Genomic DNA, 23806 nt, shown 5'->3' on the forward strand with positions numbered 1-23806 from the left:
ATTGCCTGGAAATGCTGGCGGTCTACAAAGCTCTGAGGAGCTTTTTCCCAGACCTCCGCGGCCACCATGTCCTGATACGCTCGGACAACACTTCTGTAGTCGCGTATCTGAATCATCAGGGGGGTCTGAGGTCGCGCCCTCTATGCAGACTGGCACACCAGATCCTTCTGTGGTCCCAGGGGAAACTGTCGTCTCTCAGAGCGATGTACGTCCCCGGGGACCAAAATCAGGGAGCAGACGTCCTGTCGAGGCAGGGGCTCAGGCCCGGGGAGTGGCGACTCCACCCAGAGGTGGTGGAAGTCATGTGCGTGAGATTCGGCCCAGTGGAAGTGGATCTGTTCGCGTCTCAAGAGACGTCCCACTGTCCACTGTGGTTCTCTCTCAGGCATCCAGCTCCGCTGGGGCTGGACGCCATGATGCAGACGTGGCCGAGGCTGCGTCTGTACGCATTTCCCCCGATCGCTCTGCTCCCGGGAGTCCTGGAGCGGGTCCGCCGGGTGGGGATCAGTCTACTTTTAGTAGCACCCCGCTGGCCGACCCGAGTATGGTTCTCGGACATTGTAGCACTGCTGGACGGCCTTCCGTGGCAGGTCCCTCTGAGGAGGGATCTGCTGTCGCAGGCAGGGGGCACAATATTTCACCCCCGGCCAGAGCTGTGGAACCTCTGGGTCTGGCCCCTGAGGGGGCTCGGTACCTAGAGGCTGGCCTGTCAGCAGATGTTGTCGAGACCCTACTCAGCTCCAGGGCTCCTTCTACCAGGAGACTGTACAGCCTGAAGTGGAATGTGTTTTCCACTTGGTGTAGAGAGCGTGAGGTGGACCCAGTTAACTGCCCAGTGGCTTCAGTGCTGGAGTTCCTCCAAGATCGCTTCTCCGCCGGTCTTACCCCATCCACACTTAAGGTGTATGTGGCTGCCATTGCGGCTTTCCACTCGCCTGTAGGTGATGGGCCCTTGGGGAGGCACCATCTGGTTGTACGTTTCCTCCGTGGGGCTCGGAGGATGAGGCCTGCGGCTCGCTCCAGAGTCCCAACCTGGGACCTGGCGGTGGTACTTGAGGGGTTGGCTGAGGCCCCCTTCGAGCCACTGGAGTCGGCTGAGGCAAAGAACCTGACCCTTAAGGTGGCCTTTCTCCTTGCTATCACCTCTCTGAGGAGAGTGGGGGATCTCCAGGCCTTGGCGATATCGCCAACTTGCCTGGAGTTTGCCCCTGGCGGGGTTAAGGCCATCTTACACCCTAGACCGGGCTATGTGCCCAAGGTACCATTTAATGTGGCACGGTCAGTGGTTCTTCAGGCATTCCATCCTCCACCTCACGTGACAGCGGAAGAGGGGAGACTTCACCTGCTCTGCCCGGTCAGAGCCCTGAGAGTGTACCTTGAGAGGTCCTCTCAGTGGAGGAAGTCAGACCAGTTGTTGGTGTGCTTTGGTTCACCCAAGAAAGGGCTGCCTGCATCCAAACAGACAATCAGTAATTGGATTGTTCAGGCTATAGCCATGGCTTATCAGGTGCGCAGTCTGCCTTCACCTATAGCTGTGAGGGCTCATTCTACCAGGAGCATGGCCTCCTCGGTAGCCCTCCTTTCTGGAGCCTCGCTTCAAGATATTTGCGAAGCGGCTGGGTGGGCCACTCCACACACCTTCATAAGATTTTATAGTCTGCAACTCCCTGTGACGCCTGGCGCCAGAGTGATCGCGTCCTAAGTGTGCCTGGTCTCCCAGCTTCACACTAGGGTGGCGTGCTTACGGTGTGGCATAGTGGGCATTGCGTTCCCATAGTGTCGTCACGACGACGACGCAGTGCGAGTTCTCTGTTTAAAAAATCCGTCAAAAAAGTCGTTTTTAATTTTTGGTTTTCTGATTTTTTGATTTCTGTTTAAAAAACAAGTCGTTTTAGATTTTTTTATTTTTGGTTTTAATTTGAAAAAACGATTGAACGAATGATACACGGACAACAAAAATAAAAAAAATAAAAACGACTTGTTTTTTCATTATTTATTTCCTGAACTAAAATAATAATAACGACGGGTTTTCTGATTTTCTTTATTAAAATGGCTGTAATCTGTTACCACAATAGTACTTCATCTGTTTAAAATGATTTCATTGGTAGGCTATATGTCTGCTAAGGTGTTAAATTAAAATTCTAAATTGTCAAAACCCGTTATAAATTTTTTCTATTTTTGATCTGAGCATACAATCAGAAAATCAAAAAACGAGTCGTTATTCGTTTTTTTTTATTTTAGTTCAGAAAATAAATAATGGAAAAACAAGTCGTTTTTCATTTTTTAATTTTTGGTATAAAATATTATAAAAAAAAAACGATTGAACGAATGATACACGGACCCATCATATTCCAAGATTATAGGCCTACTGCGGGCGCAAACTGACAAAGAAACACCAGAACAACCATTTTTGTAGCAATTTTTTATGTCGTCTTTCGTCTTTTAAATCGGAAATAAAGAATGTTGCTTGACAAAAGATTGGATAGCCTATACTAGGCTAATTCAAAAGAGGGGGTAATTATTGGACGAATAAGACACGTAAGTGTGGCAACAGCAGTAGCACATATTTTGGCCACGACGCGACACGCATGAACAGAAACAAAACTATTCGGACAAAAGCGGCCTAAAAAAACGGAACATGGATTATGGACACACAACGGGAGGTCCAGGTGCAGAGGTCTATCCACCTGAAACGACATGAAGAATAATATTTCAAAACAATTTTAGTGACATTCAAAATGCAATCTGACAATTAAATATAATTTGCTATTGATAGGGTTAGGCTACTCACTTAATGTGAAAAGTGGCATCTTTCATTCGTCACAATGCTTCGGATGTTTGGTGTTACAGTTGTCACTGAAATCCGCAGGCAGTTCTCAAGGTTTTTGTGCGTCAGTCGATTCCTCTCATACGTCTTTATTGCATTCATTGATGAGAAGGCAGACTTGCATGTATAGGTGGAAGGGAACATTGTCAACACATAAAACGCAAGGTTCTTGATTGTGCTGTACTCCTCTGAGCATGCCACCCAAAAGGCACTCAGGGACTCTGCAGATCTGAATGCATCTTTGATCAGAGAGGTTGTTTGGAAATCAATTAACTCCATCTCAAATTTAGCCTCATCCAAGGAAGGGATGATTGTTTTGATCAGGGTGGAGAGTTCTCCGCTAGGTCGGGTTGTGAGAGAGTCACGCACAAAAGCAATTACTTCATTCGGGACGAGAAGTCCTCCAACCTAGAAGAGAAGTTGGCTTGGAGTTGCTTGATGAAGTCTACCATCAGTCCCGTCACTCGTCTTGCCTGTGTTTTTAGAGTACTAAAATGTAGGAGCCTGCCAGTTGATATGTCGGACTCTAACAACCCCAGCTTGACGGTGAATGCTTGGAGCTTTTCCACCATGTCCACGATGGTTTTGTCTTTTCCCTGTAGATGCATGTTAAGATTGTTTAAATGGCCAAATATGTCAGCTAAAAATGCGACATTGGACATGAACTTCTCGTCCTCCAGAAAGGCAAGGTGATCTGCTGCTGCCTTACTCTTGCTAGATATAAGGAATGCCTTCATCTCACCCAGTAGCGCACAGAAGCGGTCCAACACTTTGCCCTTGCTTAGCCAGCGCACGTCATTGTGCAGCAGCAGGTCGTCGTGGGTGGCCTCCTCTGAATCTGCCACAAGCTGTCTGAAAAGCCGATGCTGGGTGCTTGATGTACCCCTGACAAAATTGATGACACGCATCACTTTATCCATAACTACCTTCAGCTCACCACTGAGCTTTGCACAAAGGACACTCTGGTGGATAAGACAATGCAGCCCATGCATTTGGGGGGCGATCTCCTTCAACCTGCTCACCAAATCTCTGTGTTTACCCACCATTGCAGGGGCCCCATCAGTCACAAGTAGGTTGACTTTCTCAAATGACAATGAATGCCGCTCAAACACTTTTGACAGTTCAGTGAATATAATATCTCCAGTGGTGTTCCCCTCCAAAGGAATAAGAGACAGCAAATCTTCCCTAAACTGCTTCCCATCAAAATACCTGACAAAGACACACATCTGGGCAACATCTATGTTGTCAGTGCTCTCGTCTACCGCTAAGGAGAAGTAATTAGCTTTATTGAGATCACTGATAACGACTCCCTGCACAGCATCAGACAACGCCTCTATGCGGCGGGTAGCGGACCTTGCAGAAAGGGGCACCTGTTTGACAGAGGCAATGATCCCATCCATGGACTTGTCAACAGCCAATTCCTCCAACACTGCAACCATGACTTCTTTAAAAATCTCTGCGTTGAAAGGCCTGTTGTTTCGTGCGAGCAAACCAAAACGCTTTTAGAGACGCACTTGTCGCTTTTTGTTGTGAGGTGAAACCTCGCAATAGGATCCTGCTGCCCTGAGCATAGCCTTGTGTCAGTGCTTCAATTTTGCGCTTACGTGCCTCTGTTTGAAGTGGATAGGCAACCTTGAAGCTTCCATGCTTTGTCTCATGGTGCCGTCTTATGTTATATTCTTTGCAAACAGCGACAACTTCTTTGCAAATCAGACACAACGGGTTTGCATTTTTGAAATCCGGTAAAATGAACGCAAAACTCTCTTTCCATTCCTCTCTAAAGACTCTATTTTCGTCGTCAACTTTCCTCTTAAGACCTTTGGACAAAGACATTTTATCCCAGCTATCTCTTAGCTAACTTCGCGAATTATTTGTAGGCCTACGTAACAACACATATTATTGTAACATTGTATCATGTGATGAGGTGGGTAACATGGAATTAAAGGCCCCGTGTTGAAAAGAAGCCGATCACTGCCAAAATATTGTTAGCTACAAATTTATTGTTAACACTTACAATAAGGTTCATTAGTTAACATTAACTAATAATGAACTGCACTTATACAGCATTTGTTCATCTTTGTTAATGTTAATTTCAACATTTACTAATACTACTTTATTAAAATCTTGTTAATATTAGTTAATGCACTGTGAACTAACATGAACAAACAATGAACAGCTTTATTTGTATTAACTAACATTAACAAAGATGAGCAAAAACAGTAATAAATGTATTGCTCATTGTTAGTTCATGTTAGTTAATACATTAACTAATGTTTAATAAAGGAACCTTAGTTCTACTCCGTGTAGCTGGCCCGCCATCTACTGGCTAAAAAAAATATTGGCCCGCGGCCAAAGTTACTTGCCTACCCCTGCCCTAAAGGGACATGATGAAAAAAATTTAAATGGGAAGATGCTTTTGCGTTTCCTTGCAAGTGTTTTGTGTTCCGCTGATAAACTTTGCGTTCTCTTTAAGGAATTCTTATTTTCATTCAGCAAGGATGCACTAAATTAAACGCAAAGTTTCTCGGGAGAACGCAAACATTTTGTGAGAGGATGCAAAGTTTCTCAGGGGAACGCAAACATTTTGTGAGGGAACGCAGTTTTTCAGGGGAACGCAAACATTTTGTGAGGGAACGCAGTTTCTCAGGGGAACACAAAGTTTCTCGGGGGAACGCAAACATTTTGTGAGGGATCAAAAGTTTCACGGGGGAACGCAAACATTTTGTGAGGGAACGCAAAGTTTCTCTGGAGAACGCAAACATTTTGTGAGGGAACGCAAAGTTTCTCGGGGGAACACAAACATTTTGTGAGGGAACGCAAAGTTTCTCTGGAGAACGCAAACATTTTGTGAGGGAACGCAAAGTTTCTCGGGGGAACACAAAAATTTTGTGAGGGAACGCAAAGTTTCAAGGGGGAACGCAAACATTTTGTGAGGGAACGCAAAGTTTCTCTGGAGAACGCAAACATTTTGTGAGGGAACGCAAAGTTTCAAGGGAGAACGCAAACATTTTGTGAGGGAACGCAAAGTTTCTCAGGGGAACGCAAACATTTTGTGAGGGAACGCAAAGTTTCACGGGGGAACGCAAACATTTTGTGAGGGAACGCAAAGTTTCTCTGGAGAACGCAAACATTTTGTGAGGGAACGCAAAGTTTCTCGGGGGAACACAAACATTTTGTGAGGGAACGCAAAGTTTCAAGGGGGAACGCAAACATTTTGTGAGGGAACGCAAAGTTTCAAGGGAGAACGCAAACATTTTGTAAGGGAACGCAAAGTTTCACGGGGGAACGCAAACATTTTGTAAGGGAACGCAAAGTTTCACGGGGGAACGCAAACATTTTGTGAGGGAACGCAAACATTTTGTGAGGGATCAAAAGTTTCTCTGGGGAACGCAAACATTTTGTGAGGGAACGCAGTTTCTCAGGGGAACGCAAACATTTTGTGAGGGAACGCAAAGTTTCTCTGGGGAACGCAAACATTTTGTGAGGGAACGCAAAGTTTCACGGAGGAACGCAAACATTTTGTGAGGGATCAAAAGTTTCTCTGGGGAATGCAAACATTTTGTGATAGAACGCGAAGTTTCTCAGGGGAACGCAAACATTTTGTGAGGGAACGCAAAGTTTCACGGGGGAACGCAAACATTTTGTGATAGAACGCGAAGTTTCTCTGGGGAACGCAAACATTTTGTGAGGGAACGCAAAGTTTCTCTGGGGAATGCAAACATTTTGTGATAGAACGCGAAGTTTCTCTGGGGAACGCAAACATTTTGTGAGGGAACGCAAAGTTTCACGGGGGAACGCAAACATTTTGTGAGGGATCCAAAGTTTCTCTGGGGAACGCAAACATTTTGTGAGAGAACGCAAAGTTTTTCAGGGGAACCCAAACATTTTATGAGAGAACGCAAAGTTTCTCGGGGGAATGCAAACATTTTGTAAGAGGATGCAAAGTTTCTCGGGGGAACGCGAAGTTTCACGAGGGAACGTAAACATTTTGTTAGGGATCGAAAGTTTTTCGGGGGAACGCAAACATTTTGTGAGGGGACGCAGTTTCTCAGGGGAACGCAAACGTTTTGTGAGGGATCAAAAGTTTCTCTGGGGAACGCAAACATTTTTTGAGAGAACGCAAAGTTTCTCGGGGGAACGCAAACATTTTGTGAGAGGATGCAAAGTTTCTCGGGGGAACGCAAACATTTTGTGAGGGAACGAAAGTTTCACGGGGGAATGCAAACATTTTGTGAGGGAACGCAGTTTTTCAGGGGAACGCAAACATTTTGTGAGGGAACGCTAAGTTTCACGAGGGAACGTAAACATTTTGTGAGGGAACGCAGTTTCTCAGGGGAATGCAAACATTTTGTGAGGGAACGCAGTTTCTCAGGGGAACGTAAACATTTTGTGAGGGAACGCAGTTTCTCAGGGGAACGCAAACATTTTGTGAGGGAACGCAGTTTCTCAGGGGAACGCAAACATTTTGTGAGGGAACGCAGTTTCTCAGGGGAACGTAAAAATGTTGTGAGGGAACTAGGGGTGACCCCGAATAGTCGAAGATTCGATGCTTCGATAGGAGGAGCCTGATTCGACTATCGATCTCACGGTCGAATCTTCGCAGAGGTGTTATGAAATGAGGATCGTGCCACTTTGGCTTTATGAGGGCGCTCAATGTCTGATTTCACATAGAACTAGCTTTTATGTCAATACGTTAATATTCAGCCTATTATGATAATGCTGTAGGCCTATATTAAAATGTGCAAAGAAAGAAGCTTTTAATAAATATTTTTTTAACGTGCGTGAATAAATCCAAACACCCCGTGACAGATTTAAGTTTCACTTTCAATCCGTGACCGACAGAGGAGCGTCTTGGCGGCAAGGATTTAAATCTTTAACGATGTCTGGGATAAGAAAATCTAAAGTGTGGATGTACACCATCAGAAAGGATATTCTCCAAGGCTGGATTTAGCATCAGGAAAACCATGATCGCACTTCTGCCGGCCAACGTTAACATGTTTCACGCATAGACTGGGTTTCACGTTAGAATGTATTTTATCCGCGCGCACAATTTGAAAAGACTCCAACGGACAGACAGAGTGAAAGACGTTCAGGATTTGTTCTCTCGATCAGGTACAAGTGATTTCAAAACTTTTCAGCCGGTTCTAATTTTATTTTTGGATGCTGTGAACATTTTTAGCTAAAAAGACTGCCTCTCCAGTTTAGCATTTATTGTTGTTTCTGCAGTTAAAAAGACAAAGTTGAAAATTCTGGCTACTATCGTTATTTTTATCATTTCTTTATTTTTATTTTATTTATTAATCTGTCAGGGTTATCTAATCTAACTCTTTGTGGCTTGTGTTTTGAATATGTTCCCCTGCACTTTAGGCATTTTGCACACATTTGCTCCTCATCCTGTGACTTGATTCTGATTTATTTCGTTTTGTATTTTTATTTATTAGAAAGGTATATTCTGTTCTAATCTAATTTAGTAAATTAATTGTTTATTTTTTCGGTGCATCGATGTTGTGCTGTAGGCAGGCCTGCTCGCACAGGTAATTTAACCGATTTAATTTGATTTGCATGCGAAATGCAAATCTGCAGTGTGGCCTTTCTGGAGTTATTTATGTTATTTCTTAGTTTTATTGATCAAAAATGTTTTATACATTTTCTTCTATATCTTTGTGTGATTTTCTGTACATCGCGGCTTTGAAACGTTAAAGCCCCGCCCCCAGCCCCACCCCCATACACATGATTCGACTATTAGTCGACTATAGGCAAGACATGACGATTCTGATTCGACTATGAAAATCCATAGTCGGGGACAGCCCTAGAGGGAACGCAGTTTCTCAGGGGAACGCAAACATTTTGTGAGGGATCAAAAGTTTTTCGGGGGAACGCAAACATTTTGTGAGGGATCAAAAGTTTTTCGGGGGAACGCAAACATTTTGTGAGGGAACGCGAAGTTTCACGAGGGAACGTAAACATTTTGTGAGGGAACGCGAAGTTTCACGAGGGAACGTAAACATTTTGTGAGGGAACGCAGTTTCTCAGGGGAACGCAAACATTTTGTGAGGGATCGAACATTTCTCGGGGGAACATAAAAGTTTTGCGAGGCAACACAGTTTCTTGAGGAAACGCAAAGTTTCTCGGAGGAACACAAAAGTTTTGCAAGGAGACGCAAAGTTTCTCGGAGGAATGCAAAAGTTTTGCGACGGAACGTATTTTCTATTATTTCTATGGTATTATCCCCCAACAATTTTTTCCATCACCATGTCCCTTTAAGGTCTCCGTACATTTTAAACTATCGTTGGTAGAAAACGTTATGGGTACAAAACTAGTGTAAACAAATGTTTATTTGTACTACCGTTCAAATATTTGGAGTCTGTAAGATTCTAAGACAAAGATAACTGTTTGATATTTATTAATTTATTCATGTGAATCCACAGCTGAATTTTCAGCATCATTACTCCATTGTTTTTCAGCATCATTACTCCATTGTCTTTATTGTTACATGACCCTTCAGAAATCATTCTAAAATGCCGATTAGCTGTTTAACATTTCTTATTATTATCAATGTTGAAAATGGATGTGCAGCTTTAAAGTTTTGTGGAAACAGTGATTTCCAAGATTCTTTGATTAATAGAAAGTTTAAAAGAACAGCATTTATATGAAATTGATCAAAAGTGAGAGTAACAACTTTGTTACAAAAAATAGATATATTTTTTGTAACAAAGTTGTTACTCTCACTTTTGATCAATTTAGTGCATCCTTGCTGAATGAAAATAAGAATTCCTTAAAGAAAAAAAAAGTCTGACCCCAAACTTTGAAACAGTAGCGTATGTTAAAATGCAGATATTTGAGTAACTCGATTATCAATTTCTTGTATATTCTCCTTAATAATTTCACATTTTCTACCCATTAAAACCCATCTTTCATTAAAAGATCACCTAAATGACTTCCTCTAAAAGGAGCCCTGTAGCGTTCAATGCTTAATTTTCATACTAAATTCAATTTAATTTAAACTTCGATACTTATTTGAAAAGACACATGATCGATGAGAACAATTCGCTCACTTTCATACATCCGGGAAGACGCGTCCACATGAAAACGCAATCTAGGATTTCTTTATTTATTGTTCATTCTGTATTTTTATATTCATCCAAGTTGAAATGAACTACCAGCACCAACATATATCCTAGAATGGACAGTGGAGAGTGTACTGCATCAATTCAGCACTGTTCATCAGCTTCATCTCTGCTGACTGGTCACTAATAAGAAAACCTTTGAAAGCCGGGAAGCCGAAAGCTTTCTGGTCGCACTTAGCAAGAAATTTGCAGGTTTGGAACAGCATCGCCGGTGTCAATTAAATCAAAGGGGGAAGGGGGAGAGGTGCGATTTGACAGCAGGGCACAAAATCAATTGATGCTGCCTGCTGTGTGAATCTCTAGCTAAATGGGAAAAGCGAGATGACTGTGGCCCTTTTAAACCAATTTACAAAGATTGAGGAAGACTAAAGAATCTTTTTTTGTTGTTTTTCCTGTTCTGAAACGGCTAATTACGATGATGGGTGACTCAAATATGAACTGGCTTTTAAGAGTTTGATTATTCTCTCATGGTTTCCTCTTTAGTTTGTAATTTGATTGTAACTGGCTCTGAATGGAGCATGTTGTTTAGAGCTAGTTCTCTTTTAATTAAGGATGTGTAATTAATGTTTTTGTTTTTTTTCTGTCCAAGGAAAAAAATAAATCTTTGAACAACTGTAACCTAAATCCCATTTCAAGATTTTAATTGCATTCTTGTTAAATGGTAATTAGCTGTTTTTCTGAGCTCAGACTAGAGCAAGTCAATGTATGGTTGTGCTCAACTGAGTTCAATGGATTGCTTTTTTTTTTTTTTTACTTGTTTTATGATGATGTATTGCAAAAGCTCTTTTTTTAAACCTTGTGAGCTGCCTACCTATACATAAATTAGTTTCACTGCTGACGCAGGTCCAAAAAATTGCAAAAATAAGCTGCCTTCTAAGATGTTGTAATTTTGGCATAATTTAAGGCAGTATCACTTTTATCCTTAAAGAAAGTTATCTAAGATGATTGACTGACAGAGGCGAACAAAATCTAAATGTATAAATATACACTAGTAGTATTTATGCCATACCATGTGGCAAGAAATTTTACTTGCACTACTGTTCAAAAAGCTTTGGGTCAGTAAAATTTAAAGATTTGAAAAAAGAGATACTCAGCAGGGATGCATTGATTAAAAGTATCAAGTTTTTCCACAAAAATATTAAGCAGTACAACTGTATTCAACACTAATAATAATAAAACTGAACACTGAAGACTGGAATAATGATGCTGAAAATTCAGCTTTGTTATAACAGGAATTTATAAAATGTTTAAGTATATTAAAATACAAGGTCTCCGCGGATCCTTAAAATGTCTTAAATTTGTAAATGTAAAAATAAGGCCTTAATTGGCGTTTAAAAGTCTTAAATCCACGTTTCAAAGATCTTAAAATGCAACCGAACAGTCACCAACATTTTATTTTCACTTGTTGCTTTCTGAAATCTTAAAACCTTGTCAATGGCTTGCGACATGACTGCTTAAAGTAACTGACACGTTTGAGCGTTAAAGAAATGTGGGTGAATGAGAAAATAAAAGGTAAAACATGCTTGATAAGTTATTAAAATTGCAAGAGATCTAAATCTTCTAAGATCCGGTAATTTTGGCATTACATTTGGTGAACGTAAACAATAGGGAATCAGATGCTCGTCTGTCAATATATTGGATTCGTGCATTCGGTCTTAAAGGGACAGCAGCCTAATACACAGGTCTGCTGCTGTCTGCCATTGTAATCGGACGACAAAAGACAAAGAGAGAATCACAAAGTTATTTTCCGTATTTTATGAAACTATTCTTAAAGTTCTTAAAAATTACATTAAAAATGATTGCCCAATATTTGTGTGCAATATATTTTTATGTGTACAGTATTGTGTCATTAACAATCTAACTGAACTGTGTTGGAATCATTTGTCAGTCCAGTGTTTCCATTTCACTTAGGATGTCTTAGAAGACAACTTCCTATGCAGGGATTATAAAGCTATGAATCTCACTATAGGTTTGGGAGCAGAGCTCATATATTTTGCATGCTTTTATTCATCAGAAAAAAATCTACATTTTGTTCTCTAGACCAACTTTGTCTTGAAGTTACATCCGGCCTCCTGTTGTTTCATCTTTATTCATTGTTGTTTTACACCGCATGAAAGACAGTAGATGAATCCGCAGATACATCCAACGAAACGATCTGTCTTTCACCGTTGACTGAAAGCCGTCAGAATGATTGACAGGCTACTAAACCCTGCTGAGCACTGGTAGTTAATGGGTAAATGGAAAGCCATAAAGCAGATTCAGAATTCACCTCCATGTGCCTTGAAGAGGGTCTGTATTTCTCGAGGTTCTTGTTGCAGTAAAAGGCTCTTGGCATTTTAAATGTCATAAGCCCTGGATTAATGTTAATCTCTCACATAGAGGCCATCCAGACAGAGAGAGCGGAAGCTTCTGTTTTATTCTTGTGTGGAGATGTTGAGGTTTTCAATGAACTGAGATCTAAGAGCAAAGCGTGAGAAAACATTAAATCATAACTGATAGGATCATTCTAGCACATGTACCCCGCAGTCAATTGCCTCTCATGATGGTTTTCTGCAACATCATAAGTTGACATCAATATTAAAGATCATCTTTTTTCTTTATTCAGGTCATGACAGCACATGGACTGAGACTTCCTTCTGGACCTGTAAGTTTAGATGTTAGGCTTTTTATAACATTGAAATATTTTGAAATACAGTGGTGTCTGATGCCAAATGTACACAGCAAAGGTGGCTCTGAAGCTCTTCTGAAATGGCATTTACACTGAATGTTTAATGCTGCTCAGGGGTGGCATAAATGCATTTGCACTGTGTACTTTAGAAAAATAATTAAGCATTTCTTCCATTAATAACCTCTATGCATTATTTTGTTTCCGCTCTCTATAATCTATGAGGGGGAAGGAGGTGATAAAGGCCAGAAAGGAGAGAAAGGAGACCAGGTTTGTAGCCACACATTACCATCATTTGTCATGCATCCACAACAGTTTGTAAGATCATTAAAAGGTTTAACTACTGCTGGATATTGTTTAAAAGTCTTGTCTCCAAAAAAAGAAAAATATAAAAGCTGTATTTTAATCAATACAATGGACAGCCAATCAAAACGCTCAGTCCGGCTTTCTCTTTGATCCGTCAGATGTTAGTAGAGGTTTTAAAAGAAGGTATTTTAAAAGCATGGACACACAAAATTATTTTATTTTTTTTCGACCTCGGAAGTCTCATGTCCTCTTGAAAAATCTTGTGCTGTCATGCATTGCGTTCAGCATTTTCTCTTCTTTCACCAGGGTGAAAAAGGTTCTGAAGGCTCACAAGGGCCACAGGTAAATAAAGCATGTGAAAAAATGTTGGGTAACACTTTATTTTACAGTGTTCTTGTTACACATTACATGTAGTTACTGTAGTAATAACTATAAATTATGCATACTTATATGCAACTAACCCTAATCCTAACCCTACAGTAGTACATGTAGTTAATTATTAATACTCAGTACTTAATTAAACTGTAACACGGACACCTTAAAATAAAGTGTGACCAAATGTTGTGCAATGTTTGTCATGATCCACATCAGGGGAACAGATTGTAAAGCAGTCAGCATGTTAGTGAGAAATGATGTGAGAAATTAAATTAGTGAGAAATTAAACTTTAAAGTGACCTGTCTTTATTAGTGTGTAATGCAAAATAAAGTAAAAATCGTCAATCCAAATGTATTTTTATAGAAATTGATTTATTTTTCTGTAATGCAGGATCTTTCCCTTTGCTTTCATTATAATATTATATCTATTCCAAAATGTTCTTGTAAATGGCACAATTTTCTGAGAAGGATTGATTTCTCTCTTTCTCACTCTCCTTTTCTCTCTGTATTTTTTTTCCCATTCTTTTTTTTTTTAACTCTCATAAAGGGCATTCGTGGATTGCCTGGACTGTCAGGGACACCAGGACTTGAGGTATGAACCTCCTGTCTCCGTAAACCCTCCATTGTGACATCTTGTGATTTGACCAAGACAGAAAGAACATTGAAGTCATTCTACGTTTAGTATGATGGAATTATTGTTGACCTTTTCAACATGGTTGACCAGCAAGAGAGCAGCTCTGCCATTATCTCGCTGATTTACTGACCAGTGACAAACGGGTAGCTTATTGCAACCAGTTATTGCTGGGTTAAATGGGTTCAGTCACAAAAAAGCAGCTGATTGTGGCCTTCATTTTAGTTTAGGGCACAGATAGGGACCTCTCAGAATAGCAAGCAGTCAAAATGCTAAAATTTTCACAGCTTGTACAAAATCAAAATACCTGAAGCAAGAGTTTTTCATTTGATCTGAAATAAGGTCATACTGCTCATATGAAAAGATCTTAACATGTTTTTTTGTGTTCTTACAGGGAAAGCAGGGTCAGCCTGGTCCCATTGGCCTCCGTGGTCTTCCAGGAGACCCGGTAAGCAGGAAACAACTAGCTTCTCAACTTTTCCCGCACCGCTTTGTAAAATGCATATTAAAATACCTTGAATGGGGCAACATGAGACATATTTTGTGGCCAGAATATCATACAATATAAATGTTTGCTGCAAAGCCATATAAGAACCATTTTATTATAATTTTTTTGACATGAACCGAATTGCTACATTTCTGCGCCGATACCGATAGTTTGATTTTCTTTAGGGGAAAACAACAACAAATAAACTATATAGGGAACCCTCTCATTTGGTACATTACTATAATATTATATTACACGTATCAACAGAGCCCAAACTATTATAGTCAACTGCTATTTATTTTCAGATATAATAATTACACTCAAGTTTTCACTCAGTTTGCACATAAGGTAGTTTTCATAAACGCTTGTCTTCATGACAAATGTATTCAATAATTACCAGTAAATAGTGTTAACTTTAGTATTTTTTTTATAGCTCACTAGCAAACTGTGAACACTGGAAAACTTTCCTGAGGTAAATGTAATGTTAAGGGACACTTTGTTCACAAGTTGTTTTATGACGTCTTTACGTGGTTGAAACACAGATTGAGCGGATACATGATACATTTTGATGTCTTTCAACATATCTTTTAATGTTCATGCATGTTTTTTTTGTGCTAACTTGTATTCAAGTGGAAGAAAATACTTTTTAAGGGCCACATTTAAGAGCGTCAAAACTGCATTTATTTTGTGATACAGTGGACAGAGACTTTGTTTCTTATCAGAAGTAACAGAACAAAGCTCTGCGATTATTGGATGGGAGGCGTGTTACAAATAATGTTTGGTGTAGGAAAAAAACGCGGACCTGGCAACCCTGGCTTGATCTACGGGTGATTCATAGGGTCAAATAGAGCCTACTTTATTTTATTGTTGTTGCATTTACTTTGGCAGCCCTCAATTCAACACAAAAGGCTTCACACAGAGTATGATTTGCAGTCTGACATGTTTTTCCGTCCCCATTTGATTGACAGGATATAATCGGACCTAATCATTTGGCTGTTTTTGGAGTAGTTCACTTCAGAATTAATTTACTCACCCCCACGTCATCCAAAATATTCACATCTTTCTTTCTTCAGTCGAAAAGAAATGAAGGGTTTTGAGGAAAACTTTCCAGAATTTTTCTCCATATAGTGGACTTCAATGGGAACCAACGGGTTGAAGGTCCAAATTGCAGTTTCAATGCAGCTTTAAAGGGCTCTACACGGTCCCAGCCATGGAATAAGGGTCTTATCTAGCCAAACCATCAGTCATTTTCATATATACTTAAAAATATACTTTTTAAACCACAAAAGCTCGGCTTGCACTAGCTGTGATGCGACACACATGACGTAATCACGTTGAAAGGTCACGCGTGACATACTATCATCATACGTCATCATAGGGCCTAGTAAGACACTGATTAGCTGGTTCAGGTGTGTTTATTTGGGGTTGGAGCTAACCTCTGTAGGACAGTGACCCTCCAGGAACGAGTTTGGAGACCCCTGCTTTAAAGGTTCTTCACTGAACCATATGTCAATAAAGAGGCCTTTTAAGAGTGTAGAGACTTGGGGATGAAGTCTTTTGACCACATAGAAAACCCTAGCAATCACATAGCAGCGCACTAAACACCCCTCAGAATATCTAAGCAACCCGCATTGCAAGGCTCTCGCAATCATCCACAACGTCTTAGCGTAATAACAGGGAATTTTGCATGGGCAAACACTCCACGAAAACGTAAAAATCTAGTTTCATTTTCATCACGCTCTCCACAACCTTTTAGTTTCTCCCACTCTCGCTCACACACAGGAAAAAGACAATGCGCGTATAAATAACAGAGGCGAGAAAAACGAGGATGCAGAGCTGTAAATTGTTGCGCAGACAATCAGTAATCAATCAGTAATCTGAAAATTAATTTGCAGGGACGGGTACATCTGAATTCTCTACGTGTGAGAGGAAACAGCATCAGCATCACAATCTGTTCTCGGCACCTGCTTCTGCTAACAAGCATCTGCCTTTATCCCAAAAAAAGATGGGGACACAGGGATGGGGGATGTTTGGGATCAAATCCAAAAAGAAAAAAAAGGAACTGCTAAAGCTGATAGGCATGTGTCTTATCGCTCCTGTTTTTTTGTGTGTTTTTTTCAGGGCTCTCCCGGTCAGCCAGGACTGTCTGGAAAAGACGGAATGAAAGGAGAAAAGGTACGCTAGAGCATTGTGCGTTTGGAAGTACACCGTGACTGGGGCCACATTTTTCTAGCGTGATATTTTTCATGTTTCTGCGTGTGCAGAAGGTCATGTTCACATTAGGCTTCACTGAGCTGTGCTTTGCTTGTACATTTCGACGGTTTGCACCAGCTGTAAGCGGATAAAAAGCTGTATGCTGGAATAGTTTCAGTTATATCTCAAAGAATTATTGCTTTATGTTTGTGATTTATTGGGGTTCTTTGGAAGTCATAATGCAATGTGTGTAGAGATACGGGAAAGCATAATGAAACTGGATATCCAGTCTAAAGTACACTACTACCTCTGATCTGAAGGCCTTTAGCAAAATTGATCCTCAGATGATTTAAAGAACTAAAGAATGGGTAAACACTTAGCAAATTAATTAATTTATTATTACTTTTAGTGACAGAACCTGAGGACTTAATAATAATGATTATAATTAAAACAAGATATGCAAAATGTCTTTTTCAGTAGGTCAGTCTTCCACTAAAACTATCGTGTATCAGTGTTATTTATTTTTGTATTATTTATAGACTATTATAGTATTATTTATATACTGTTATATGTATTAATCTTCTGAATGGTCTATTTTATTTTATCCTTTTATTTTTTAAGGTTTAATGATTAGATGTGCTTTTGTTGTTTTTGTCTTTTTATTTTTTGTTAAGCTGGTTTTATTTCAGTTAATTGCTACTTTTTGAATTTAAGTTGTTTACATTTATATTTTATTATATTTCAATTGCTGAAAAAAAGTATGTAATTAAATTTTCCTCCAATAATAATAATAATATGTTTGATTCATTCATTTTTGCTCTGACCGCAAAAATTTAAGTTATTGTTAGAAAGTCGACTGGCGAAAATGCTTTCAATATCTCACAATCATTACAGCGTTTTCAATGACGTGAGTGAGTTCAGCGTAGCGGATGTTTAGTGAGCTTTTTAAGACTCTAAAGCTGCAAGAGGTGCTTCCAGGTTGGTGGCATTTGCCCCGGATGTCTGTGATATTTACGTCCAGCTCTTGTTTTTGTATGTGCGTGTGAAGGCGAGCATGTGTGTGCATTTGTGCGGTGCTCCTCAACCTGTCAAGTGACAAACCGGAGGTGACAGCGTCTCTAAATGCCAGCTGTCGGTGTGTGTTTGCAGGGTGATGCAGGCGGAGCACCAGGACCGATAGGCCCCCAGGGCCTCAAGGGTGAACCTGGAGAGCCCTGCTCTGTCGGACTTTGCACTGGGGTAGGTACACAACACCATTCCTGTGTTTCTCTTTCACGTCACCTGCATGTTCCCCACTCAATATCTTCTCTTTCAGCACCTCTTATAGACACAAACAGAATATCACTCGACACTTATCCAACATCCCACCGCGTTGGTGACAGCTCAGACACACTGACAATGACGTAAATATGCCTGTATATATATGCGACAGCTAATGTGAGACATTGCTGCACGTTCTTGGTCCGCCAGCAGCCGGGGTTATTGATGACAGCTCCTTGTTTTCAGCTGTGACAATGAAAAACTGTTCATGCTAAAACACCGCTTTGGTAAAACTATCCTAATGGAACACCTGTCACCTGTTCATGCCATGAGAGAGAGAAAACACCAATCAGATCTGTTAAATAGCTCGATTGTTTCTCTTAGACACCTGTGAGATTAAATGACAGCAAATCAAGGTTTTTGCTTCAGTGTCCGACATCTTGGTTTTCGCAGATAAAAAAAACACCAACAAAAAACTATTTCTTTTGCAGTTTTGCGGATATTCCTTTTTCGAATTGCCTGAAAAACCCTCATGCGAGTGTAAAAACTTTTTTGCGAAATTGCCGTATTTTCAATTCGCAATAACTTGCACAATTTGAAGGGTAATGGAAACACGACTAATGCCTCAGACTGTGCTCAGATTGGCCAAGTTACCAGTCTTAAATCTCTCAGAAATCTCAATTTAAATTTTTTTGGGAGACAACATGTCAAGAAAGAGCTAATAGATTCTGGGATGTTATTGAGTCACATTTCTAGTTTGTGATGTAGTACGATCATCACTATTTAAAGTTGCCATGAAACAGAAGTTACGATCAACTTTCCTTCCCTATTGTGACGTATATCCAAGTGAAACTGCTTCTCGAATGAAAAAATAAATAAATATATGACTTGATTGGGTATTTGATGGTTGTAGTTTGCTATTGGTCGCTCTTTTGACTGCCGTTATCAATCTCTCTCCATTTTTTTCCTCTTTTGAAAGTTGTAAAAACACTATTGTGGATTATTTATTTTGCTATTTGAGCAAATGGAAACATAAAATGTATTTAATGTAGCCTCTCATTCACCGCTATAGAAGTTTGACGACCCAATTATGACGACTTCCGCTTCTGAGAAACCCGGAAATGTGAAAGGGGTCAACCGACGGGACAACCAATTTCACAGTTTTCGTGCTAGTTAGATGCCAGCTGGACTTAAGTTTGTTTGCGAGAGAAGGAGATAAACTGCATATTAACTGTAATGGTGGCAAGACATCCAGCATGAAGCATATAGACAGATGGGTGGTGGGCAGACAGAGCACTTGTTGGTCTGATGAATGATGGTTTGTTGGTCTGAAATCAATATAGAATTAAGTCATCAGCCACCTTCATTCGTTTTAGTGGAAAAGAGAAAAAGAGAAATTCATGAGTGAACGAAATTAAATCAAAACTGACACTATTCACAGTTTAATGCACATTCCTGGTCTCATTCTGCACTATTATTATTATTAATAATAATAATAATAATAATAATAATGATATTACATAATTTAAATAGAAAATAAAACTTTAAACTTGATCCATTTGGATTGTGAAAGTGGATGTTTACATTATTATTACTACTTTTAACACACTTTTCCATTTAATCCAACTTCTTAAAAAGGCCTTGCTGTATTTATTTAATCAGTTCACTATATCCTGAAAAACAGTATCCTGTATTACGACTTCACGGGATGCAAAAAGTCTGCAATGCGAAAACTACTTGCTAATCTAATTCTTGCTGACCACAAAAATCAATTTTCCATCAGTGGTTTATAGCAAATAATGCTTACTGTAACTCTTTTGCACTGTCGGCGCCTACAGTATCACTTGCAAATCACACTGAGAAATTAAAAATTTGCTGTCAAAACAAGGCCATGCAATATTTAGCGATGTTGAGGAAAATGTAAAAATGTATCTTGTCAAGCAATAAGCTACTAATTTGAAGTGGTTTAGAAAAAGTAGTTTGCTTAGTAGCCTGACAGTAACTCATATGTTTTCATATATATATATATTCTTTCTCTGTTTCGTTATTTTATGGCTTTAGTAGCATCACTACTTTTACTATTCCTGAACACTGATTTTCAGAGATTTTACAGACAACTATTTCAATAAAAGTTTCTCAGTTCATCACTTGTGTCTATTTATCTGTCTGAAATAGAATCTTACGTAAGTTCTAAGACATGGTATTCATTTGAGTTGTATTTCATCTCTTGTTTTGCTCTAGGAGGAGGCCGTGTCTAGTCCACGGGGGTCACGGGGTCCTAAGGTTGGTTACTGTGAACTTTTTTTAAATTTATTTTAGTATTCCATTTTGCGCTTGTGAAGTTTATCTGCAAAGTAACAGCCCCAGAGTTCATATCAGTCACATTACCCTGTGCTGTATTTCGCTATGTCTTTTAGTCCACTTTTTCTTTCTTTTTTTATTAGTGTGATAAGAAATATCAGCATTGTGAGGTGAATAATTTAAAGGAAAGTTCTGGGTTCATCAGTGACATTGTTGATTACCAGAGAATATCATTTCTCAAACAATGAAATATTGTGTTTGCAGGTTCAAACAAGTTACAAGTTGAAATTGTCTTTAGTGAGCTTAACTTGTGTTGAACCCAGAGCATTCATTTAAACCAGTTTCATGCTGTCATAAATGATTTGCTTATGCTAGACACTTCATTAATCTCTTTCTTTTCTTTCTTTTTTACTGCTGTGTAAGCATCTGTTTGTAAATGTTTCATGTTAAATATATTACTAGATAATGGCTGAAGATGTTAATGATGTTGCTGTGGAAACAAATTCATTTTAAACCACAATAATTATTCAGCCAAGTCTTATTGCATAAACTGTCATTACTTTTGACTGAATTTTGACACGAGTACTGAATTTTGGACTCGCTCAACCCGAGTTTATTTAGTTTAGCTGTATGAACTTTTTCCGGTGGTTCTCTCTGCCAGGGTGAGCGAGGTGTACCTGGAGTACCTGGAGATCCTGGAGAGAAAGGAGAACCTGGGATTGGAATCACCGGACGCCCTGTATGTAGTTTGTTTTTAAATTCAACTTCATTGTCCTTCACAAACACTCAAATAGTCTTCATTTATTTACAGTGATAGTGCACCCAACTATATAAAAGCATTCCAAGTAGCTTTAGAGTTTAGCATTTTAGTAAATGCATGTCACACCGAAAACAATAGTATTATAAGATAAGTGTAGTGATTAATAGGAAATTGTTTTTTTTTTGTTTTTTTTACATTTTCTTTTTATAGGGTCTGATGGGACCTAAAGGGGAAACAGGATTTCAGGTAAAGGATTCATTTACATCCAAAAATGTAAACAAAGCATGTACATTTTGGCACTGCGCATAATATATTTATACCTCGACATTATATATTTTTCTAGATGTTAAACTCTAGAAGTTAAACAAGTTAACACAGAGATTGAATCTAGATTGTGTTGAAGCCAAGGACGGGAATTAACATGATGGTGTTATTTTCACAGGGTCCTCGTGGACCTGCAGGCACTGTTGGATTGCCAGGAAATATGGTGAGAAGTGCTTTTAAATCTTTGCAAGGATATCATGCCAAAAGGTGGACATATCCCACTATGTAAATCCCTATATGCATGAATTATATTTTTTGAAGAATTCTTAAATACCTTGAATATTCTTATATTCATACATGTATGCGTTTCTTAATCTGAAAGGGACCTCCAGGCCCACAAGGCAGACCAGGACCCCCTGGACCTCCCGGAGAACCGGTTCGTAACATTTTATTTCGTAACAGTCTTATAAACATGAAGTTAATATCGAGTTGTACAGCCGTTTTGTTTGTTTTTGCTCCGCTAATGAAAATAGTTGACATTGCACTTGATGGAGAATATAATAAATATTTGTGTTGCATCTCATTTTTAATGTTGTATCTAATGCTGCTCTAAATAATGTTTCCCTTTCAGACAGCACTACCCATTGTGGGAGACATGGGGACATTAATGAAGGTACTGTCTGTCCTCCTGTGCACTTATTTCTACTGCAGTCTATTGGACACTAAACATTAGAAGTATGATTTTTAGTGAACAGTGCTAAGATAAATAAATAAAAGATGCTGAATTTACAGTTAGACCTCATGCACCCCAAAAAGTTTCCTTTTAGATGCATATCAGAAAGACTTTTGCAGAATTTGAAACCTGACCTCTCAAACCGAAGATATTTAAACAGATATTTAAAACTGTGTTCCCTTCAGTGAGATTGAGTATGGATCTTAAGACAGATCTTACCCTGTGTTACCTAGAGGAATCGTATTTTCCCCTCTATAAAAATGAAAGATTTTAGAAGCATTGCCTTTCCTATTATACATACTACCTGAGTAACAAAACACAAATGACAGACTTTAGTCAGAGGGTATATAAAGCCCAATTTTTTTGTAACTTTTAAATGTGTTTTATAAATTATTTAATTGCTGTCTATTGCTGTTTTGAAACCTTTGTACTGTATATTCAGCGCTTAGAAAAAGAAACACTCTTTCAACGTTCACTCTTTGCTCTCCCTTTAATTCGTGCATATAAGTACATTCTGATCTGTCTTCCTCCTCCACTGCTCTTTATGTTTCTGTTTGGGCATCATTCATCTCTTTGCGACTAGAAACTTCTGACAAGATAAATGCCCATTTGCTGAAATTCTGAGATTCTTGGGAGTGAACCGTCAACCACAACAACACATTGAGCTACTTACAGTAGCTAATGTACTGTAGTTCATCTCCAGTTTAGATGTATACACAAAGAAAAGGAAATGCATTAAAACATACTTGAATGTCAAAAGAACAAGCAAGCGCAGGGCTGGTTTCTATAGAGTTTGAATTGGAGCTGGAGCCAAAGATGTAGAGATGGATGGAGGGATGGATGGATGGATGGATAGATAGATAGCTTGATGGAAGCAGGGTGCACGGAAGTGTAGAAATACAGGTTGACAGGCAGGTAGGACATCCTATCAATCGATTCGGACCGAATGCAATGATTGGACGGACATTTTTTGGTCCTGAGACTTCCTCAGAAGATATGTTTTTTTGTTTACAAATATTTAGACCGCTTATTGATTGCTTTCAGGATCTGACGGGAGTTTCGTGATGAGTTTCATGATATTTATGAAAATTACTGCCTGCTCTAGCTTTAAATTAATAATTCAACCAAGGCAAAAAAAATCATCACACTCATATCATTCCTCGGATTATGACTTGTCTTCTGTGAAATGTTCAAGATGCTCTTTTTTTACACTACAAATGTGGATGAATGTGAACAGAAAAATGCTATAAAAGTACATACATTTGATGATTTTAGAAATAATTTTGTACATTTAGCTGTATAATTCATCATTCACTTTGTATTGAATTGAGCAGCTCTGATGTTCTTGCTAACATCTAACAACATTTTGTTGGCTAAACTATTCCTTTATATAAATTAATCTTATTTATTTAGTGATGCTCTGATACATATTTTTATAGCCAAATCTAAAAATGTCAAAGCAGGTTTTTGTTACATTTTCTCCCTTTTCAAAATATTTCGAATAATGTTTTGCTAAACTTCAGCTGCTATATCAGGTCACATGCTATTTTGCTAATTGCTAGTCTTGCACAAAGAACACAAATATAAATGCACTTCCTGAATCGTCCTACACTTTTTGAGCAGGTTGGACTAATGCACTAGTAAATTGCTACCTTCAGATACACTCGTGCCATGCGCGAAAAGTGCATCCAGTGTGAAATGTCAGCGCTATCCCTGCGACCCATTACGGTAAACCTTTGATTCCGCTTCCCGGGTATACAGTTACATTCTTTAATGAGCAGAAGAGAAAAAGGTTGCTTACTTTGCCCCCGAGTTTAAAACTGCTTTTGAAAGCGCCTTCGCTTTTGCTTTTCCTGTTTCTCTCTGTATCATTGGGC

General features: G+C 39.3%; 1 protein-coding gene across 3 annotated transcripts in view; it reads left to right on the plus strand.

Annotated features, from left to right (window-relative positions):
* LOC309486937 (uncharacterized protein) overlaps positions 1-23806 on the plus strand; it is a 182420-nt gene that overhangs the window by 118253 nt on the left and 40361 nt on the right. For all 3 annotated transcript variants that reach the window (XR_014201711.1, XM_082154416.1, XM_082154417.1), the window contains 13 exons: positions 12560-12598; positions 12845-12889; positions 13232-13267; positions 13848-13892; positions 14326-14379; positions 16540-16593; positions 17761-17850; positions 20113-20154; positions 20834-20911; positions 21143-21178; positions 21375-21419; positions 21579-21632; positions 21828-21869. Coding sequence is in view for 2 of the 3 variants with exons in the window: in XM_082154416.1 (XP_082010542.1) it covers positions 12560-12598; positions 12845-12889; positions 13232-13267; positions 13848-13892; positions 14326-14379; positions 16540-16593; positions 17761-17850; positions 20113-20154; positions 20834-20911; positions 21143-21178; positions 21375-21419; positions 21579-21632; positions 21828-21869 (660 nt within the window). In the remaining variant the exon portion in view is untranslated. The remainder of the gene's footprint in view (positions 1-12559; positions 12599-12844; positions 12890-13231; positions 13268-13847; positions 13893-14325; positions 14380-16539; positions 16594-17760; positions 17851-20112; positions 20155-20833; positions 20912-21142; positions 21179-21374; positions 21420-21578; positions 21633-21827; positions 21870-23806) is intronic.

This window comes from Leuciscus leuciscus (genome assembly GCF_965113295.1).
Source record: "Leuciscus leuciscus genome assembly, chromosome: 22".
NCBI classification, from domain to species: domain Eukaryota; kingdom Metazoa; phylum Chordata; class Actinopteri; order Cypriniformes; family Leuciscidae; genus Leuciscus; species Leuciscus leuciscus.